We start from the raw sequence: 16,527 nt of genomic DNA, 5'->3' as shown, positions 1-16,527 counted from the left end.
TTAGGTGGCTCTCGGCGGCAGATGGTTTAGGGTTGCGGTTCGGACCCCTTGGGCAGCCAGCCAGGGATAGGGTTGTTGCGGTGGTGTGGTGGTGCGGCTATCGAACGAGATGGAATATAACGCGACGCAACACGACACCATGAATAATGTGAATAAGAGACTGGTCCGAGATCGGGAGAGTGGCGAAAGAAAAGCTGGAACTGGAACTGGAACCCCCGACTGCTCGGTGCCAGCCCTTATATATGGCTGCCGCGTGGGAACGCTACCGTAATACATTGCCATTGGCAGGGTTTCCCACGCGGCGCGCGAGAAGCGGCGGCCGGCTGGCTGGGAAAGTCGTGCCGGGCACGACACTGGGGGCGGCCGAAAAGAACCGCTAGGGGAGAAGATGGAGGCCTGATGGTACTGGCCACAAGTGGGACCCCGAAGGGCCAATGGTTGCCGAGAACCGGTCATCTACGAGTCAGACAAACACAACCTACGGGTTATTCTAGCTGCCGCCCATGCTTACCTAAGACTACCCTACAGGACGGCAGGTGTATGCCCGCAGGCAAAGGTCTTGCCTGATGACGACGTAGACGACTCGTGGTGTTGTACTGGTTCGCTCGACAAGTGGTTGACCATGAAGACGACGTTGAATAGGAGGAGACGGCGATGTGCAGCGGCTCGACGTATACAACAACGACTTGACATGGGTTCAGCGGCTCGACATGGGTTAAGTGGTGAGGCATGACGGCAGCGGCTCGACAACAGCGGCTCGACATGATGGCGGCTATACATAGTTCAGCGGCTCGACAACAGCGGCTCGACAACAGCGGCTCGACATGACGGTGGCTATACATGGACGGTGGACAGTGGGACCCAACTAGTACCTGAAACATAAAGAAATTGATGGAATTTCCTAGGAGGGCCAAGGTGAGGTTGTGAGGAAGAATTTAGCTTCCTCACTGCGGTTTTTCCTGAGGGGGGTGGAAGTCCCATGTCGAAAGATGGCGTCAAGCAAACGAAGGGGGTCATTGATTGGTCCCTTCCCTCACAAAGTGGGCCGTACAACTGTGGTGGTGGTAAGTATGGTGGTAAGTGCGGTGGTGAAGATGGTTTAGTATGTCGTGATGAGATGGTGGATGGAATGTTGCCGTGTGGTGGTTGACTGCAGATGGTAAGGGTGGTATGTGGTTTGTGGTACGATGCGTTGGTAAGATGGTATGTGGTTGTGGCGTGGTAAGATGGCGTTGCGCGTGGTAAAGTGGTTAGTAATGGGATGATGGAAAGAGCAACTAAGAAGGAAAAGGTAATGAAGATTAGACAAAGAATAACAAAGAATAAACCTAAAAGAATGACTTCTATGTAGGAAGTAAAGGGCGGAGCGCTATTGCGCAATAACTATAGAGATATTACGAAATAAGAGAAAACTTCAAAAAGATGAGTGTTAGACTACAAATCTAAGATAATGAGTAATATAATACGAGAAAAACATATAACTACACACTACAATAAAGGAGGAAGAAAAATAGAAACAATTAAATGATAATAATAAAGGAACAGAAGCATATTGTATAAAGGTATGGTGCGGAAGGGTGCGTTGGTATGCGGAAGAATGCGGAGGAATACGGCAGGATGCGGAAGGGTGCGGAAGAGTGGGAAAGGGTGCAGAAGGGGTGCGGAAGGATGCGGAAAGTTGCGGAAGGATGCGGAATGATGCGGTGGGTTGCGGAAGGTGCGGAAAGGGCAAAAAATAGTGGAATAAAGTGGTAATTAAGTGGTAAACGTGGAAATAAACGGTAAAACATGGGAAAACGTGGCTAAACGTGGTAATAAGGGATAAAACACAACAATACAAGAAATGGTAAAATGGAACAAAATGCAATGGAAATGGCACCGAAAGCAAAAAAGACATCAAACTAAAAGTATAAAAAGCATCAAACGAGAAAACAAAAAGCACAAAATACTAAAGCAAGTAAATACTCACGCTCGCTTCGTACCAAGTGCGAATCGTACCCGTTTGGCTGCTCGTGGTGGTTGGATCCGTGTGGGTTGCAGTTGTTGGCGGCTCTTCTTCGGTCGTGGGTCTTCCTTTGCAGAAATCTCCAATGGATGTAGTTGATTGATCGATCTCTGCAACTCATGACCGTTTGCAATGCGGACAGTGGCTGATCTGGGTATGTTGGATTTGGTGCGGTGGATAGTGGTTATGATGGCTAAAGGCCATTGTCCACGTGGAACATTCTTATCGGCAATGAGAACAACGTCTCCTACCGATGGAATGAGTGGACTGGACCTTCCTTGATGGATACGGTGTTGGTGACGTGCGGATATTGCGGATAAGTAGTCCTTGTACCAAATGTCCCAGAAGTTGTTCAATACGGCAAGTGTCTCCTTGTACCATTCGGAAAGACGGTTTGGAGGGATGTAGAGAGGGTTGTGGTGCGGAGATGGTAATTGGAGTTCCACTTGCGGTGAGACGAAATCTATTGGTCGAAGGACGTGGGGTGAAGATGATGTGTCACTGATGGATAAAAGTGGTCTGGAGTTGAGCACTGCTTCAATTTCTGCAACCAGGGTCTGAAATTGCGAAAGTGGTAATAGGGTATGTTTGATGGCTTTTTTGAATGCGGATTTGAAGAGACCGACTAGACGTTCATAAAATCCTCCTTTCCATGGGGAAAGAGGAGTGATGAACCTCCATTCGATCTTGCGGTTGGCGAGTTGAGTGGATATCTTTTCTATGGCTTTGCGGTTATAGATGGTGCTTTGTAGGGAATCGTTAGCTGAGCGGAAAGTGGTGGCATTGTCGCTGATAATGAGGTCCGGAGTGCCTCTGCGAGCAATGAAACGGCGAAAGGCGAGTAAAAACTCGAATGCGGTGTTGTTGTGGACTAACTCGAGATGTACAGCGCGGGTTGCCATACAGGTGAAGAGACAGATCCAAATCTTGGCCTGAGAATGGAGCTGATCTCTATAGTAAAGTGGTCCTAAGTAGTCTAGTCCAACCTTCTGGAACGGTCTAGAGCGGTTGACTCGTTCCGGAGGGAGACTAGGCATCTCAGGATAGCGGTAAGGGTGTCCTTGGGCTCTTCTACATACTGTGCAGAGCCGAAGGATTCTGGTGACGGTGGTTTTGATGGAAGGGATGAAATATGATGTGCGGAGAGCGGCTATTGTGGCATGAACACCTGAATGGAACCTGGTTTTGTGGTGGTACATAACGAGAAGATGGACAAAGTGGTGCTCCGGAATAAGAAGGATAGGTGCAGATGACTGAGACGAAGTCCGAGCATGGTCTAATCGATTCGGACATCGGATCAATCCATCTGCAGCGCGGTGAGCGTTGTACTTATCCAATGGTAGTCGTTTCAACGTGGATTCGCCCTCGCGGTAATGCTCCATAATGAGGAGAGTTTCCGCGTTGGTGATCTCCGAGGCTGAAACGTCCTTGGACAGTACAACAGTGGCTAGGTTGAGGGTGTAATTGCGGATGCGGGTTCTTAGGAATAGGGCTTTGATGAACTTAAGCACATACGCGGTTGAACGGATGAGCTTAAGGTAACTACTAGTGGCACGGAAACGGAGTGGTGATTCATATGGTTGTGTCGGAAGGACACTAAGGGCCTGAAACTCGTGCTCCGCCTCAGGACAAAGATCCTGAGGTAGGGCAAAGTCCGTATCGGCCTTAGGCCAATCCGACTGTGGAGAACAAAGGAAAGATGGTCCATGCCACCAGATGTGGTTGACAGCGTCAGCGGTCGAAAGTCCACGAGTTGCACAGTCAGCTGGATTAGAGTCTGACTGCACATAGTAGAACTTCGTCTGAACGTCTGTCTTGTGGAAAGTGGTTAGAATGGTGCGGATCTCGTTCACTCGATTCTGAACGAACCGTTTAAGTGGACGAGATGAGTGGATCCAATGGAGCGCTATCTTCGAGTCAGAAAAGAAGTGGATAGTGCGGATTTTAAGATGGAGTTGGTGATGGAGGAAGCGTGCTAGACGCACACTTATTAGGGATGCGAGCAACTCTAATCGTGGCATAGTCATCTGGAGTTTAGCCGTTGCTAACAATGACTTAGCCATGATTAGCTGTGAAGAAGTGGTTGATGGTGAGCGGCTAATAAGGTAAGCACAACAGGCAAAGAGACGTTGTGAGGCGTCTCCAAAGACTGCGAGCTCATAAGTGGTGTTGCGGTTTGCGGAAGCGATGAAACGTGGAATTGGTGGCAACGGATGTTTGAGCTGCTGGACCAATTCGTCCCATCGCTGATGGTCCTCTTGGTCAAATGGAGTGTCCCACTGGTATTCCTTCTTCCAGATGTCCTGGATGAATACCTTGAAGGGCACTAAGAATGGTGTGAGAAGACCAAGTGGATCAAAGGTGGATGAACATGCACTGAGCGCTGTGCGCTTCGAGTACACATTCGCGGATGCGGTTTTAAGTGGTATGAGAAGGGTGTCGGTGCGTGAATTCCAGGGAATACCAAGGAGCTTCACGGAGGATGGATTCCTGACTCGATCAGATGGCTCTATGGACTGGTTAACGGTGTTGGAGTTGCACAAGAACTCTCGAAGGTTCATGTGCATGGAGTTGAATAGGGATTTGGAAGAGCGGTACTTCTTAATGGCTTGTCGCTCGGACGAGGCACTAAGAAGGATGTTGTCGACGTAGATGTTGTCCTCGATCTCCTTGTGGAGCGGCTTCGATGGTTCAAGATGGAGGTAATACAGTATGGATGCGGCTAAAAGGAATGGTGATGCGGTTATACCGAATGGTACGCGGGTAAACCGGAAGATCCGAAGATTATCCGCAGTTGGTGGTAGGTTAGGGTTGCGAAGCCAAAGGAAACGAGTGGCATCCCGTTGATTACGTTGTAAACGAATCTGGAGGAAAGCCTTCTCTACGTCGGCAATAAGGAGATAGGGTGTTAAGCGGCTACGGAGGAGGATTCCTACCATGTCTGGTAGGATTGCGGGGCCAGAGTGGAGACAGTCGTTTAAGCTCGGTGCGCCTCTGTAGTGGGAGGACGCATCGAACACGACTCTCAATTTAGTGGTGGCCGATGTTTCCTTTATGACTGCCTGATGCGGGATATAATAGACTCTGTGGTCGTCGAACTGGTGCTCGTCGACCTCCTCTATTATGCCCTGCTCCAGGTAGTCCGTAAAGGTTGCGGTATATGTTTTCCAAAGGGTTGGTTTGGTTTGGAAGGAACGGTATTGGCTCTGAAGACGCTTAAGGGCTAACATTTTGTTGTCGGCAAGGCGAGGATGGGATGACTTCCAGGGAAATTGAACGTGCAAGTAGCCGTCAATCACCTGGGCGGTATCCTGAAAACGTTTCAGGATCCGTGCGTCCTCTTCCTTGTCGACAGAGGGATCGGGATCCTCGGTTATGCCTAAACGGTCGAGGTCCCATAGGCGGGTGATGTCGTCTTCAGAGCGATGTGGTGTAGATGGTGATGTGGTTAGATGGTTCTGCGATTGTCTCAGTAAATCAACGAAAAAAGGTTGAACCCGAGACAACTGGTCCGAATCGCGTGTTAACGAGCATCAATCCTGAGGGTAGCTGCTTCGGTGAGTCCTTTTTCAGGACCTCCCAGAAGTAGTCGATACCCAGCAGGATATCTGGCGTAACGTGGCGACTGATGGTAAGGCTGTCTGGGTTAATGCGGAATGTGCGGAGTGCGTGTTTGTCTTCTTTACTGAGACGATATGGTTTGAACTGGGAAGTTAGAACTTCCTGAGTTCGTAGGGTTACGGGGAATGGTTTGTTTGCGGCATCTAAGAGGGTGGCGTCGACTGTACCGGATTCTTGGGTCGAACGATGACCTCCGAATCCGATGACGGTCAGCGGCTTGTGGTCGTAGGGTTTAAGGGATAGGCGCTTAGTGGCTGCGTTGCTTATGAAGCTGTTTTGGGCTCCTGAATCCAGCATGACGTTGACCGTTTCAAGGGTCTTCGTCTTAGGATTACGAATGTGAGCCTTAACAGTCATAAGAAGAGGGCGTTGGTGGTTGGATGAGGTGGTAAGGGTGGTGGGGTCGTCGACCGGACGGCAATCAAGAGCGTTACGCATCTCGTCGTCCGTGTCGGCGACATGGCTACTGGATTCTGGGCTGGAATGGTTTCTGCGGCGTACGGGTGAGAGACTATCGCGCGGATTAGCACGAAATCTGACCCCGTAAGGTGCTGAAGATGGAGACGGTGAGTGGCGGCGTTGGTTGCGGTGGCGCATTCGCTCTGAATCACGTTCAGATCTACGATAGGGAGAATGGTTGCGATGAGACTGATGGTGGTAGTCTCTATCGCGGGGATGGCGCCTAGATGGTGAATAGGGATAATCGTACGATGAAGAGGAATAGCGTGAAGAACTTCTTTCCCGGGACGATTCCCTAGAAGGGTACCGTCCGCGGGGAGAACGATAAGTATATCGATCATAACGAACACTATTACGACTATTACGACGATTATCATTAGAACGCCTAGACCTATCACGAGAAAAACGCGAAACAGATGAATACGAACAAAGTATGGTGTGATGGTTACGTTGGCAGTAACGACAGTTCGGAGCCCGGCAAGAGTTGGCCATGTGCCCTGGTTGGACACATTTCCAACAGAGGTTCAGGTTCCGGACTATCATACGGCGAACGTAGGTCTGCATAGATGTGGTGCAGCGGGTCGAGCGATGGCTCCTCGACCCGCAGAAACAACATCTATGCGGATCATAAAGTGGTTCTGGAGATGGTGAGCGGTTGCGGTATGTGGTGGATAATGCGGAATAGGGTTGATCGTGGCTAAGTGGAGGACAGTGGCTATCGTCAAGCTTCTCAAGTTCTTGAATAAACACATCAATACCCGCAAGAAACTCATGCATCTTCCAAATCGTACCTGACCGGTGTTCCATCCTGTTCACTTCCAGCTGAGTCTCTCGTGGGAATTTGCTGCGAATGAGCTTCTTGAGCGATAGCGATGTTGACGTGTCCTCGAAGCGGTTGAGCTGCAGGATACATGCTTGGATCTGGCATAACGTGTCCCTCTGCGATGAAGCGGCGGCAGACGACGCTGGCAAGTTCTCTAATTTCTGCAAAAAGAAATTATGGGTGAACTGCGGACGGTCATACCGTCTGCGTAGGGCTTCAATGGCTAGGTGGTAGTTGGAGGGATTGGTTATGTCGTACCCCTGTACAACAAGTGCGGCGCTACCTTTAAGGCTGCTACTAAGATGGATAAATTTGGCAGCGGTGGATAGGGATGGATTGTCGTGGACCGCGGTCTTGAATTTGGCCCAGAAATCGTAATAGGTGGAGAAATCCCCATCAAAGGTAGGCAGCTCTACCTTGCGGAGTTGTACATTCATGGTATCCGCAGCAGGGTATGGTGGTGATGAGCCTCCGGACATATGCGGTGGTGTTAGGGTAGGGTTTCTGATGGATGTGACATCCATCGGCTCATCAGTGGTGTTAGTAGGGTTATATTGTGGTGTGGTGGATGCGCTTATGGTGGTGCGAAGCATATCCGCAAGTTCGGTTTCCTTGCGGATAAGATCGTCTAGGGCAAAGATGGTAGCGGTTGCGGTTGGTTCCATTTCGTCACCTTTGTGATCGCGCCAGTAGATGTCAAAGGCATCCATAAGCTCTATGGCGTTCGGTTGGTTTTCGATAAAGCTTATGGCATGTTCATGGCGCTGTTGGAATGTCTCCAATGCTATTTCAATGGAGATCTTAGCGTTTCCCATGTCCTCGATTCGACGCTGGAGAGTGCGGAGCTGTACTGCCGGGTGGGCGTCCGAACGGAAGACGGTTGGGTAGTTGGAATTCGCCGAGTTGACCAGCCGCGTCAAATTGTTGATCGCGTTGGTCAAGCGTGCTTTGCAGCCACGGAGCGTAGACATGATAGCCGTATCGTAGAGTGATACCACCTAAAAATGTCGTATATAATATGCTGTTGCCATGTAGGGTATACGATGCACGGACATGCGGTGAAAGATGGTGTGGTTGGGACGTGGGAGCACGGACAGCACAGAGGCGGGGAATCTGCGACAGGAGAGAGGAACCCCGTCAACGGGCACACAAGGACCCAGAGTGGCTAATGCCACAACAACAAAGTGCCAACACTACAAACGAGGGGATGAGGATGTGGGTTCGCGGATGCAAGGGCCATAGGTAGATCATCGGTCTGGCGCGTGCGGATATGCGGCTTGTGAGAGCCATAGGCTAGTGGTGTGCGACTTCCGATCCTAGGTTCCCACCGGGACCCACTACGCCTTCCCTCCTACAAGCTGCACTATCCGCAAGGCGCTTAAGGAGCCTACATCCCAAAATGCGTGCGCGCAGGAGTGCCAGGGCAACTACCGCTATGGAGATTATACCCCTAGGATTGCTGCCACCAACCCTAAGGGTAACCCTGGTTCAGTCCTCTACATGTGGGATGCAATAGCCCCAGTCGTGACCCTCGCACATGAACCCTTACACTCGCAAGCCCAACCCCCAGGCTCGAGTGCAGTGCCAGCCCACTGTTGATGGGCACCCGGCACGTCATGGGCAGCGTAGGGCAGCGAGTGCCCCTACGGGATCGCCCAGCGCACGACAACGGGCTCGGTTCGCCGATGCACCATTGTCGTGCCCCGGGTCCGCTCCGAGTAGGAGCAGCGGGCATCGGTGGAGGATCCAGGGCCGACTGCCCGGATCCGGAGGGGCCCTGCGCTGGGCTAGTCACCGGATGGCGGCCTAGCCCCTCCGAACCCTGCGGGCTCGACCCGAGGGTCCCTTCCCCCCCTGCCCCGACTCCCCCTTTGGGGGCCTCGGGGCTGCCCCCTTGATCCCACGCCCCAATATGGTTCCTAGGGTGCAATGCGGTTACAAGGGTTTTACAACTAGGGTTTATCCTTAATACATCAATACACGACACGGCACGCACAAATATACACGACATAAAGGTGGATCAAATAAGGGGCCAGTCATGGCTAGATGGTTAGGTGGCTCTCGGCGGCAGATGGTTTAGGGTTGCGGTTCGGACCCCGTGGGCAGCCAGCCAGGGATAGGGTTGTTGCGGTGGTGTGGCGGTGCGGCTATCGAACGAGACGGAATATAACGCGACGCAACACGACACCATGAATAATGCGAATAAGAGACTGGTCCGAGATCGGGAGAGTGGCGAAAGAAAAGCTGGAACTGGAACTGGAACCCCGACTGCTCGGTGCCAGCCCTTATATATGGCTGCCGCGTGGGAACGCTACCGTAATACATTGCCATTGGCAGGGTTTCCCACGCGGCGCGCGAGAACGGCGGCCGGCTGGCTGGGAAAGTCGTGCCGGGCACGAACCAGACTTGTCTGGGAGGATAAAAACACTGACTTGAAACATCGCCTGGCCCCCGCAAGTCATTGTACGGGCCAGTTACACGTTCGTGAACCTCAAACGATGCCGACATGAAGTGAACGTGGGGGCGCATCCCAAGAGGATTGATTAACGCCAGACACTTTATCCTCTATCCCTACTTTATGAGAACTAACCTTCAGGAGATTATGGCAGTTGACTATATCAGAGAATGGCGGCTCTTAAGTGCTGCAGAAGGAAGTTTTCTTCACCCACATTTCAGTTCCGTTAGTGTTGCGCGGAACTCGTATGAGCTACGAACAGCAAATTTCTTAAAGGGCAGCACTCAAAGGAAATTCCTCTCCGTTATATACCTTGTTAGTCGATTGATTTATTTGGTTCTGGTCTACTTCTGATAGAAAAAATAATGCAGAAGATTAATTGCTAGCAGAAAGAAAACAGATTAGTAGTCATTATCATGTTCTAAAGAGATTTTCCTTTAATTCTGCGAAAAGTTTTTTACCCCTGAACTCGTTTCTATTAGTCCTATAGATACTTACTATGGGATTTTGCAACGGTTTTTTTCGACTCTTCCCTTTGCTTGTTGTTTGGTTGTTTGCTTGTTTGTTTGCATCGTGGCAGATCTCGTTGACATCATCTCACTTCCTTATTCAGAATGTCAACAGCTGCTGGATAAGCCGAAATCGAGTGCTAAGCGTCTGATTAGCGTAAGCCAGCGAATTGTCGTGGGTATACTGATTTTCCTGAAACTACACAGATGACATCTGAGGCAAAGGTGCTCACTTACATAACTATTGGGTAATGAGTTCAGATTCGGTTGTAACCCAATTAGCTAAATCTGGACTTGTCAGAAACTCTACGAATTAGCGAAACAAGCGTTCTAAATTTAATTCCTTCTTTTTTTTCCCAATTCTTTTATTCTGTCTTCGTAGTTCTACTTCTATAACCTCTATTGTTATCAGCGGACGGTTTTCTTTTTCCAAAATTAAAAAAAGACCTTAGTAAAAATCTTTCTTTCTTCGTTTTCCCCTATTCCTAAAAATTTGCGATCTGCGACAGCATTAATAACTTTGTCCTATTTACAACATTTTCCTGTTGTTTCCTTTTCTATTTATTGCTCACAGATTTAATTTTTCTCTACTATCACACACTAAAACATATCCTATTTTTGGATAAGCCTCTCTTCGCTTCTGAGGAACCTCACGGAAAGCTGATTTAAGATTGGTTCGTCTATGAAGAGGGGCGAAATGACCCACCCTTTCCAATTTTGGCTTCTATCTTTGTTTTTTGATGTACTTTGTTCGTCCTTTCTCAGCAGTGTCTCACTCTTAATTTAGCAACATTTATAAAAGTTTTTATTGACGTTACCGTATGAACTTACCCATCAACGAAAACGTGATAAATCTTCGCGGTGTTTATTTATATTTGCTAATCGTTCTGTGAAGTTACACGCATCGTTTCTCGCCGGTCAAACCAATTTCTATCCCAATATATCACTCGAAAGAAGGTAGAAGGTTTTGCGGCCTTATACGTGCCGTTCAGATCTTCTTTAGGTTTTATTGACTGTTCTATTTTCTCATCTTATGATTTCGAAAGAAAAAGTTTTCCTAAGAACAATTGTACATTTGGTTTCATCTCAAATAGACTCCAAAAGACTTAAATTATTTTAAAAAGCAAATAGAAAATGATTGAATTGAACCTAAAGTAGTCCACTACTTGATTGACCTTCCCAGCTTTTTTTCCAACTTGACCTATTTTTTCACCTATCTTTTCTGCGGTCATCTTCCATGCATACTCTCAACACTTTTTGGAAATTTTGCCTACTGACTCGGACCGTAATCTGCTTCTGAACCCAGCATGTGTTGAGAGCACCAATTTTTAATTCAAATAACTTTTGAAAAAATAGGATTAATTCAGTTTCTTCGTCCTCAATGCTTTAATGATGTAGTAGTGAACGGTCCTCTGCTTTGGAGCTTTTAAACAAAGAAAGAAAAACAAGAAAGAAAAGTGTGCAAGAAAAACAAAAAAGCAAAGGTTTACAAAGTTATTCAGGGAAGGAAAACAACTTGATTTATTCATATTCATTCATGTTCATTAGTCCTTTCTTCTTTCATATTCTTTGTCCAAAGAACCTTCACTCAGGTTGCTGGTTTTGGTGGTGTTGCAGGGTTTTTTTTCATGGTTGCTTTACGAACATTTTAACTCTAAACCTTCTCTTAATTCAAAGGAAGCACTCACTTCTGTTGACCAACATAATTGGTCGACCGCTCAGTGGGGAGAGATCATTCATTTTAATTCTACATCTCACATATAAAAAGTCTCTGGCGTATCAATCCGTTTCGAAAACGCAATGATTTGCTGGGGCCAGCCGATATATCAGTCTTCGTCTAGAGAATTCTGGTAGCAATTTGTCGGTTTTCCAGAGCGATGAAGGACATAGCTTGTTTGACGCAACAAACTCTTAAACCCTTGGTCGTGCAGTCTCACACCTGGATCTCTTAAAGGCATCACCCCACCAATGTGAAGTGGTACGGATTTCAGGTGGAGTACTCCATAATCTACTATCCTGTAGGTTACGGAGAGGGGGGTGATTCCGTCCATTTCTTCCTAATTGCCGTAAAAAACGGCCCGGAAGATGCGGCGCCGCACAGGGCTGGCGCGCTCCAATCGAACTCCTTGTAGGAAATAGCGCCGTTTTCTACGGCAATTAGGAAGAAATGAACGGAATCACCCTACTCCCCATAATCTACGACTCCGTATACGAATACTCCACCGGAAATCCGTACCACCTCAGATTCGTGGGGTGATGCCTTTAATCCTTCGGTAGGCGATCACGCATAAGAGGGTACCAATCGGAAAACTCGACTCCACACATATAATGATTGAGAATAATCTCAAGCATTTTATTCCACTAAACTCTGTGGATTTAATTCCACTAAGGAAGATTGAAGTTAAAATCAAAGGTTTTAGTTGAAACTTCATTCGAATGTGTTCATTGGGATCAAAATTAATAAATTAATTGTAATTCATTAAAATTTCAGCTAAATCCTGCCGAATTCACAACATTGGTGACAATTTGTGCTCTTAGGTCGTTTCTAACGTAGACTTTCGCTTTTTACAAACGTGAACATGTGGCAGTCACATGTTACGGTTGTCTGTCATTCATGGATACCCAATGTTGATCGGCCTCGACTTGAATTCTTCACTGCATTTTACTCGTTCACCATTGGAAAGTAGTTCTCATACTGAACAACAACTACTTTCGCCCTGGATTAAATTGTTCATTCAAGTCTCCTTAGTGTCATACTTATATTAAAGTCAAAAAGACATGAAGCAAGGTGCAGTTGCGTAAGCGGCTGCGCTCGAAGCGGTGCGATGGAACGTAACGCTTAGGGTCCCGGGAGGATCCTTGCTAGCACCATCCAGCGCTTGGAGTTCGGGATGGTCCCACCTCGATATCAATCGCTTCCTCCACTCACTTCGAGCGCAGCCGCTTACGTAACTGCACCGAGTTTCATGTAGTGTTGACCCGACTATAACCCCTACGCATATGTAGAGTTCCAATTTGATTTTCCTTTTGGTTTTCAGTTTTGCTTAGGATTTGTAATTGAGCATGTTTGAATAAATAAACGATATGGGATGATACTATATCCTTGTCGACAGTCAACTTTAAGCAACAGCTAAGATTGCTAACAAACTTTATTACAGCTAACGTTTTGGCGTTGTCGTCTTCGTCAGAGACTGGAAAGTAAGAACATTTGCAATATATCCTCTCAAATGCTTCATCCAGAACAAGTTATCATCCCCTTTGATATTACACCCGGAAACAAAAACCAAAAGGGCCTAATTCGTTGTGCCTACCTCAGTTGCCGCGTTGCCGTGATCTTAGCGGATATCCGCGTGGTGCAATCGCTCCGCTAATACTAATTAGGATGCTACCCGCATATGACCCCGTAGATCAAAACCGCAAAGGTCTTAGTACAGAGCCAGCTCGTTGGTCGCGGCTAAGCACTCTTCTTTTCTATTCATTTTTGGACCTTTCGCATTTATCCAAAGCGCTTCTAAAGTTCTACGAGCTATAATTTCGGGCTTGTACGATAGGATCGTGACGGCCATGCAGAAAGGAACATTTTCATGACATTGTCTGCGGTGAGCTCCGGGGGGAGTTGCTGCATTCGATTGTTTCATCCCATTTAGGTGTTCTCTAATGCAGACACAAAGAGGTCGCCCTGTTTCGCCAATATATTCTTCGCCGCATGTTTTGTACGAAATCAAATAAACTACACCAGAGGCCATGCAGTCCCTTTCCTTCCCGAATGGGCCAATTTTCTTCGGTTTTCTCTCTTGTGAACCGTATGTAAGCGGACTGCTGGTTTAAAAGCTCGAAACAAGTGTCCATCTCGTCTTGAGTGGAGCATATAATGCAACAGTCATCAATGTAACTGCAGTACAGGAAAGGTTTTAAGGTTTTCGTTCCAGAATGGGTTCTTCTATTTTGGACATGAATGCAATGGCTTGTGTGGGAGCTAGTCTTTGTCCACTGGAGAATTCCCTGACCTGTCTATAATAGTGTCCGGCCCAACGACGAACTTTCGCAGTTCTGGTACTATACCCATTTTTACTTATTTATTTGAGTGCTTTGAGTCGATTTTGATTTATGACTATAAACTATTATTGATTGACTGTCGCATTATTGTGCTTCTTCTAAAGAATTCTGCTGTGGCGAAATATTAATCAGAGTCATGTATAGAAACAAAAATCAAAAAAACGCTTACATATACGAAGAGCAAAACTTCAATCTATCGGCTGGAATTGGGTTGCTGCTGGAATGCGAATATTTAAAGGAATACTGCTGCGAATATTTAAAGGATATGATTACAAACAGAATTCTCCTCCTGAAGCTTTTTTCTTTCAAAACTTTTCCGGCATATGGGAAGGTATGTTTTGTTAACACAAGAGTGACCCTCACGTATTTCCAAGACTTAAGATATTCTTTCAGAGATGGTATTCCTACAATATAGAATTTTTCCACAACACTTCTTTTCCAACTGACCACCAAGCGGTTCTTTATATATGCGTCGCGTGAGAGCGCGCGTATTTTTTCGCTCTCCATTGTCCTCACTGCATCCTTGGACAAAACACTTTGGCTGTGTGCTGGACAACAGCATCTTTTTGCAATATCTGAGTAACTACGTATGTGGCCAGAATTTACGTTCATATGCCTGATTGCATTTAGTCTAAGCAGAGCGACCCATCAGAGCGGTTAGCAATCAGATGCGTATACGCGACCCAAACGTTGTCAATATGCATGTCATTGTTGTCGAACTCTTGAAAGTAATGAAATTTGGACGAAAAAAATCGGACTTCTTGCTAGAAAGGAAGACTTTTGAGATAATGAAATGTTTCAAGAATGTCTCCAGTTTCGTTTTTCCTTTTTTCGGTGATATGGGAGGTTCTCACGCACCTATTCGCGTTCTTATTTTGTCCCAGTAGCAAGCAAAACATTTATTATTCATCCATTCGTCTCCTTCAGGGAAGATATTATGACGTAAATCTATTCATCCGTGGTGCTAATAGTTCCGATGAATGATGGCCGGCCGTAATAAGCGCTCAAATATTAGCTTGGGTACGTATTTTACGCACATATGTGCACATGAGGTACGGTAGCTCACGACGATAGCGTTTCTAACCCACGAGGAAACAACTAGTGCTTCAGTGGATAAGATCCAGCAAAAATGAAGCGAAGATCAGACAATTTTATGGGTATTTTCGGCGCATACAAAAGTACTATAGGCGGGCCACCTCTTGGCATATGATCCGACAAGAAGCGGACAACATGATACCATAAACAAAACCGTAAATCATTATGTGCCGAGGTCGAAACAATTCAGAAAAAGTAAGTGAATGAAAGTGTAGCCATTCCGTTGTTCGGACGGGGGTTCGATTCGAAAGCTATTCGATTCCTTAAGATCCCTAAGCATCAGAGGTTGGGTAATGAGTATTTGGAAGGGAGGCCAATCCACCATGCTCTTATTTCTGGAACTAAATAACTAAATCAGTCGAGGAAGAAGTGATCCTAAAACCTAAGCCTTATTCTTTGAAGATCTTAGAGGATCTATGACATGCAACCTATAGTTACTAAGAGAGAAAAGCAAGACAAAGGTTCCAGAAATAAGAGCGAGCTTGAATGCCACCCACACTCCTCGCCATTTCCAGTTATGCGGTTATTATAATAATCCTTGTTATACGATAATTTGATGCTTGTCCAGAGAGTGTCAGGCTCCAGTTGTCCCTCCAGGGGGCGTGGCCGATGGCTCTCTCATCGACGCAGCTCGCACACCCGGCCCAGCGGCACGCACGCACGCACACAACTCTATGATACGAAATAGCTTCCTTGTTGAAATCCATCCGCTATTGATTCGTTCTGGGTACGGATCTACCCAACTTACCCAATCCTTTAAGAAAACAAGACCTGCAGTCACATGGCTCGTTTTCGCCTTCTTCCCTTGTGTTCTTACATCCGTTTCTGTACATTTCCGGTGACAGTGGAATTATTTCTCATCTGCCTCACTCGTCAACCCCGACAGAAACAGTCCTCGGCTGATCTATGAACTTTTCCCGGCGTCAACGAAAATAGCGTCGATCGCCGTCGTTCGCCGTCGCCTCTCCGCTTTTACACATTGAACGACGATTTTTACTGTAAAACTCGTCCTCAGAAGCGAATCGCTCGACCATAGGCCCCATTCGTGGTCGATTTTACTTCATCCAATCTAAAGTCTTACTTTTGCTGGATCTTCTCGCAATTTTAAGTGAAACTTCCCAGCAAACCTTTCCTTTTCTTTTTCCCCAGCCCTGTGCATTTCCTCAACACTTTCTTTAACATTTTTAGTGAACATATTTTCTGAAAAATTTAAATCAATGTAAGTAAATCTTGATAGTGTTTGCAAATACCGTGTACACCTGGTTCAAGGATAAGTGGGATCTCCTGTAACTTTTTGCTCCGCAATTTACCGAGAATTTACACACATGAACTTCATTTTTACGTCTATTACGATTCTTTAGTACTCATATATCCGCTCGAAACTTTCCTGATTTACTAAATGATGTCTTAAATGGAAAAGGCCCACAAAATTACTCCTTGTTCGTGGTGGCCTCGAAAAACTGATTCGCTCTTGTTCCCAGTAATATATATCTGCTAATATTTA

The 16,527-nt window shown here is 46.8% G+C and overlaps 1 protein-coding gene across 2 annotated transcripts in view; it reads right to left on the bottom strand.

The window, feature by feature from the left end:
• The window catches only part of RB195_020192 (uncharacterized protein), a gene marked incomplete at both ends in the record, with an annotated part of 27,190 nt that extends 10,972 nt beyond the window's left edge, over positions 1–16,218 (bottom strand). Inside the window, 4 exons of one of the 2 annotated variants that reach the window (XM_064188389.1) lie at positions 512–872; positions 1,999–5,463; positions 5,582–7,906; positions 16,105–16,218. In XM_064188389.1, coding sequence (XP_064044270.1) covers positions 512–872; positions 1,999–5,463; positions 5,582–7,906; positions 16,105–16,218 — 6,265 coding nt within the window. Of the gene's footprint in view, positions 1–511; positions 873–1,998; positions 5,464–5,533; positions 7,907–16,104 lie in introns of those variants that run through there. The other variant, XM_064188391.1, reaches the window with a different exon arrangement.
• Between the last annotated feature and the right edge of the window lie 309 nt (positions 16,219–16,527).

This window comes from Necator americanus, chromosome II (genome assembly GCF_031761385.1).
Source record: "Necator americanus strain Aroian chromosome II, whole genome shotgun sequence".
Taxonomy (NCBI): domain Eukaryota; kingdom Metazoa; phylum Nematoda; class Chromadorea; order Rhabditida; family Ancylostomatidae; genus Necator; species Necator americanus.
The sequence above is the reverse complement of the archived record's forward strand: the minus strand, read 5'-3'. Positions and strand labels throughout refer to the sequence as shown.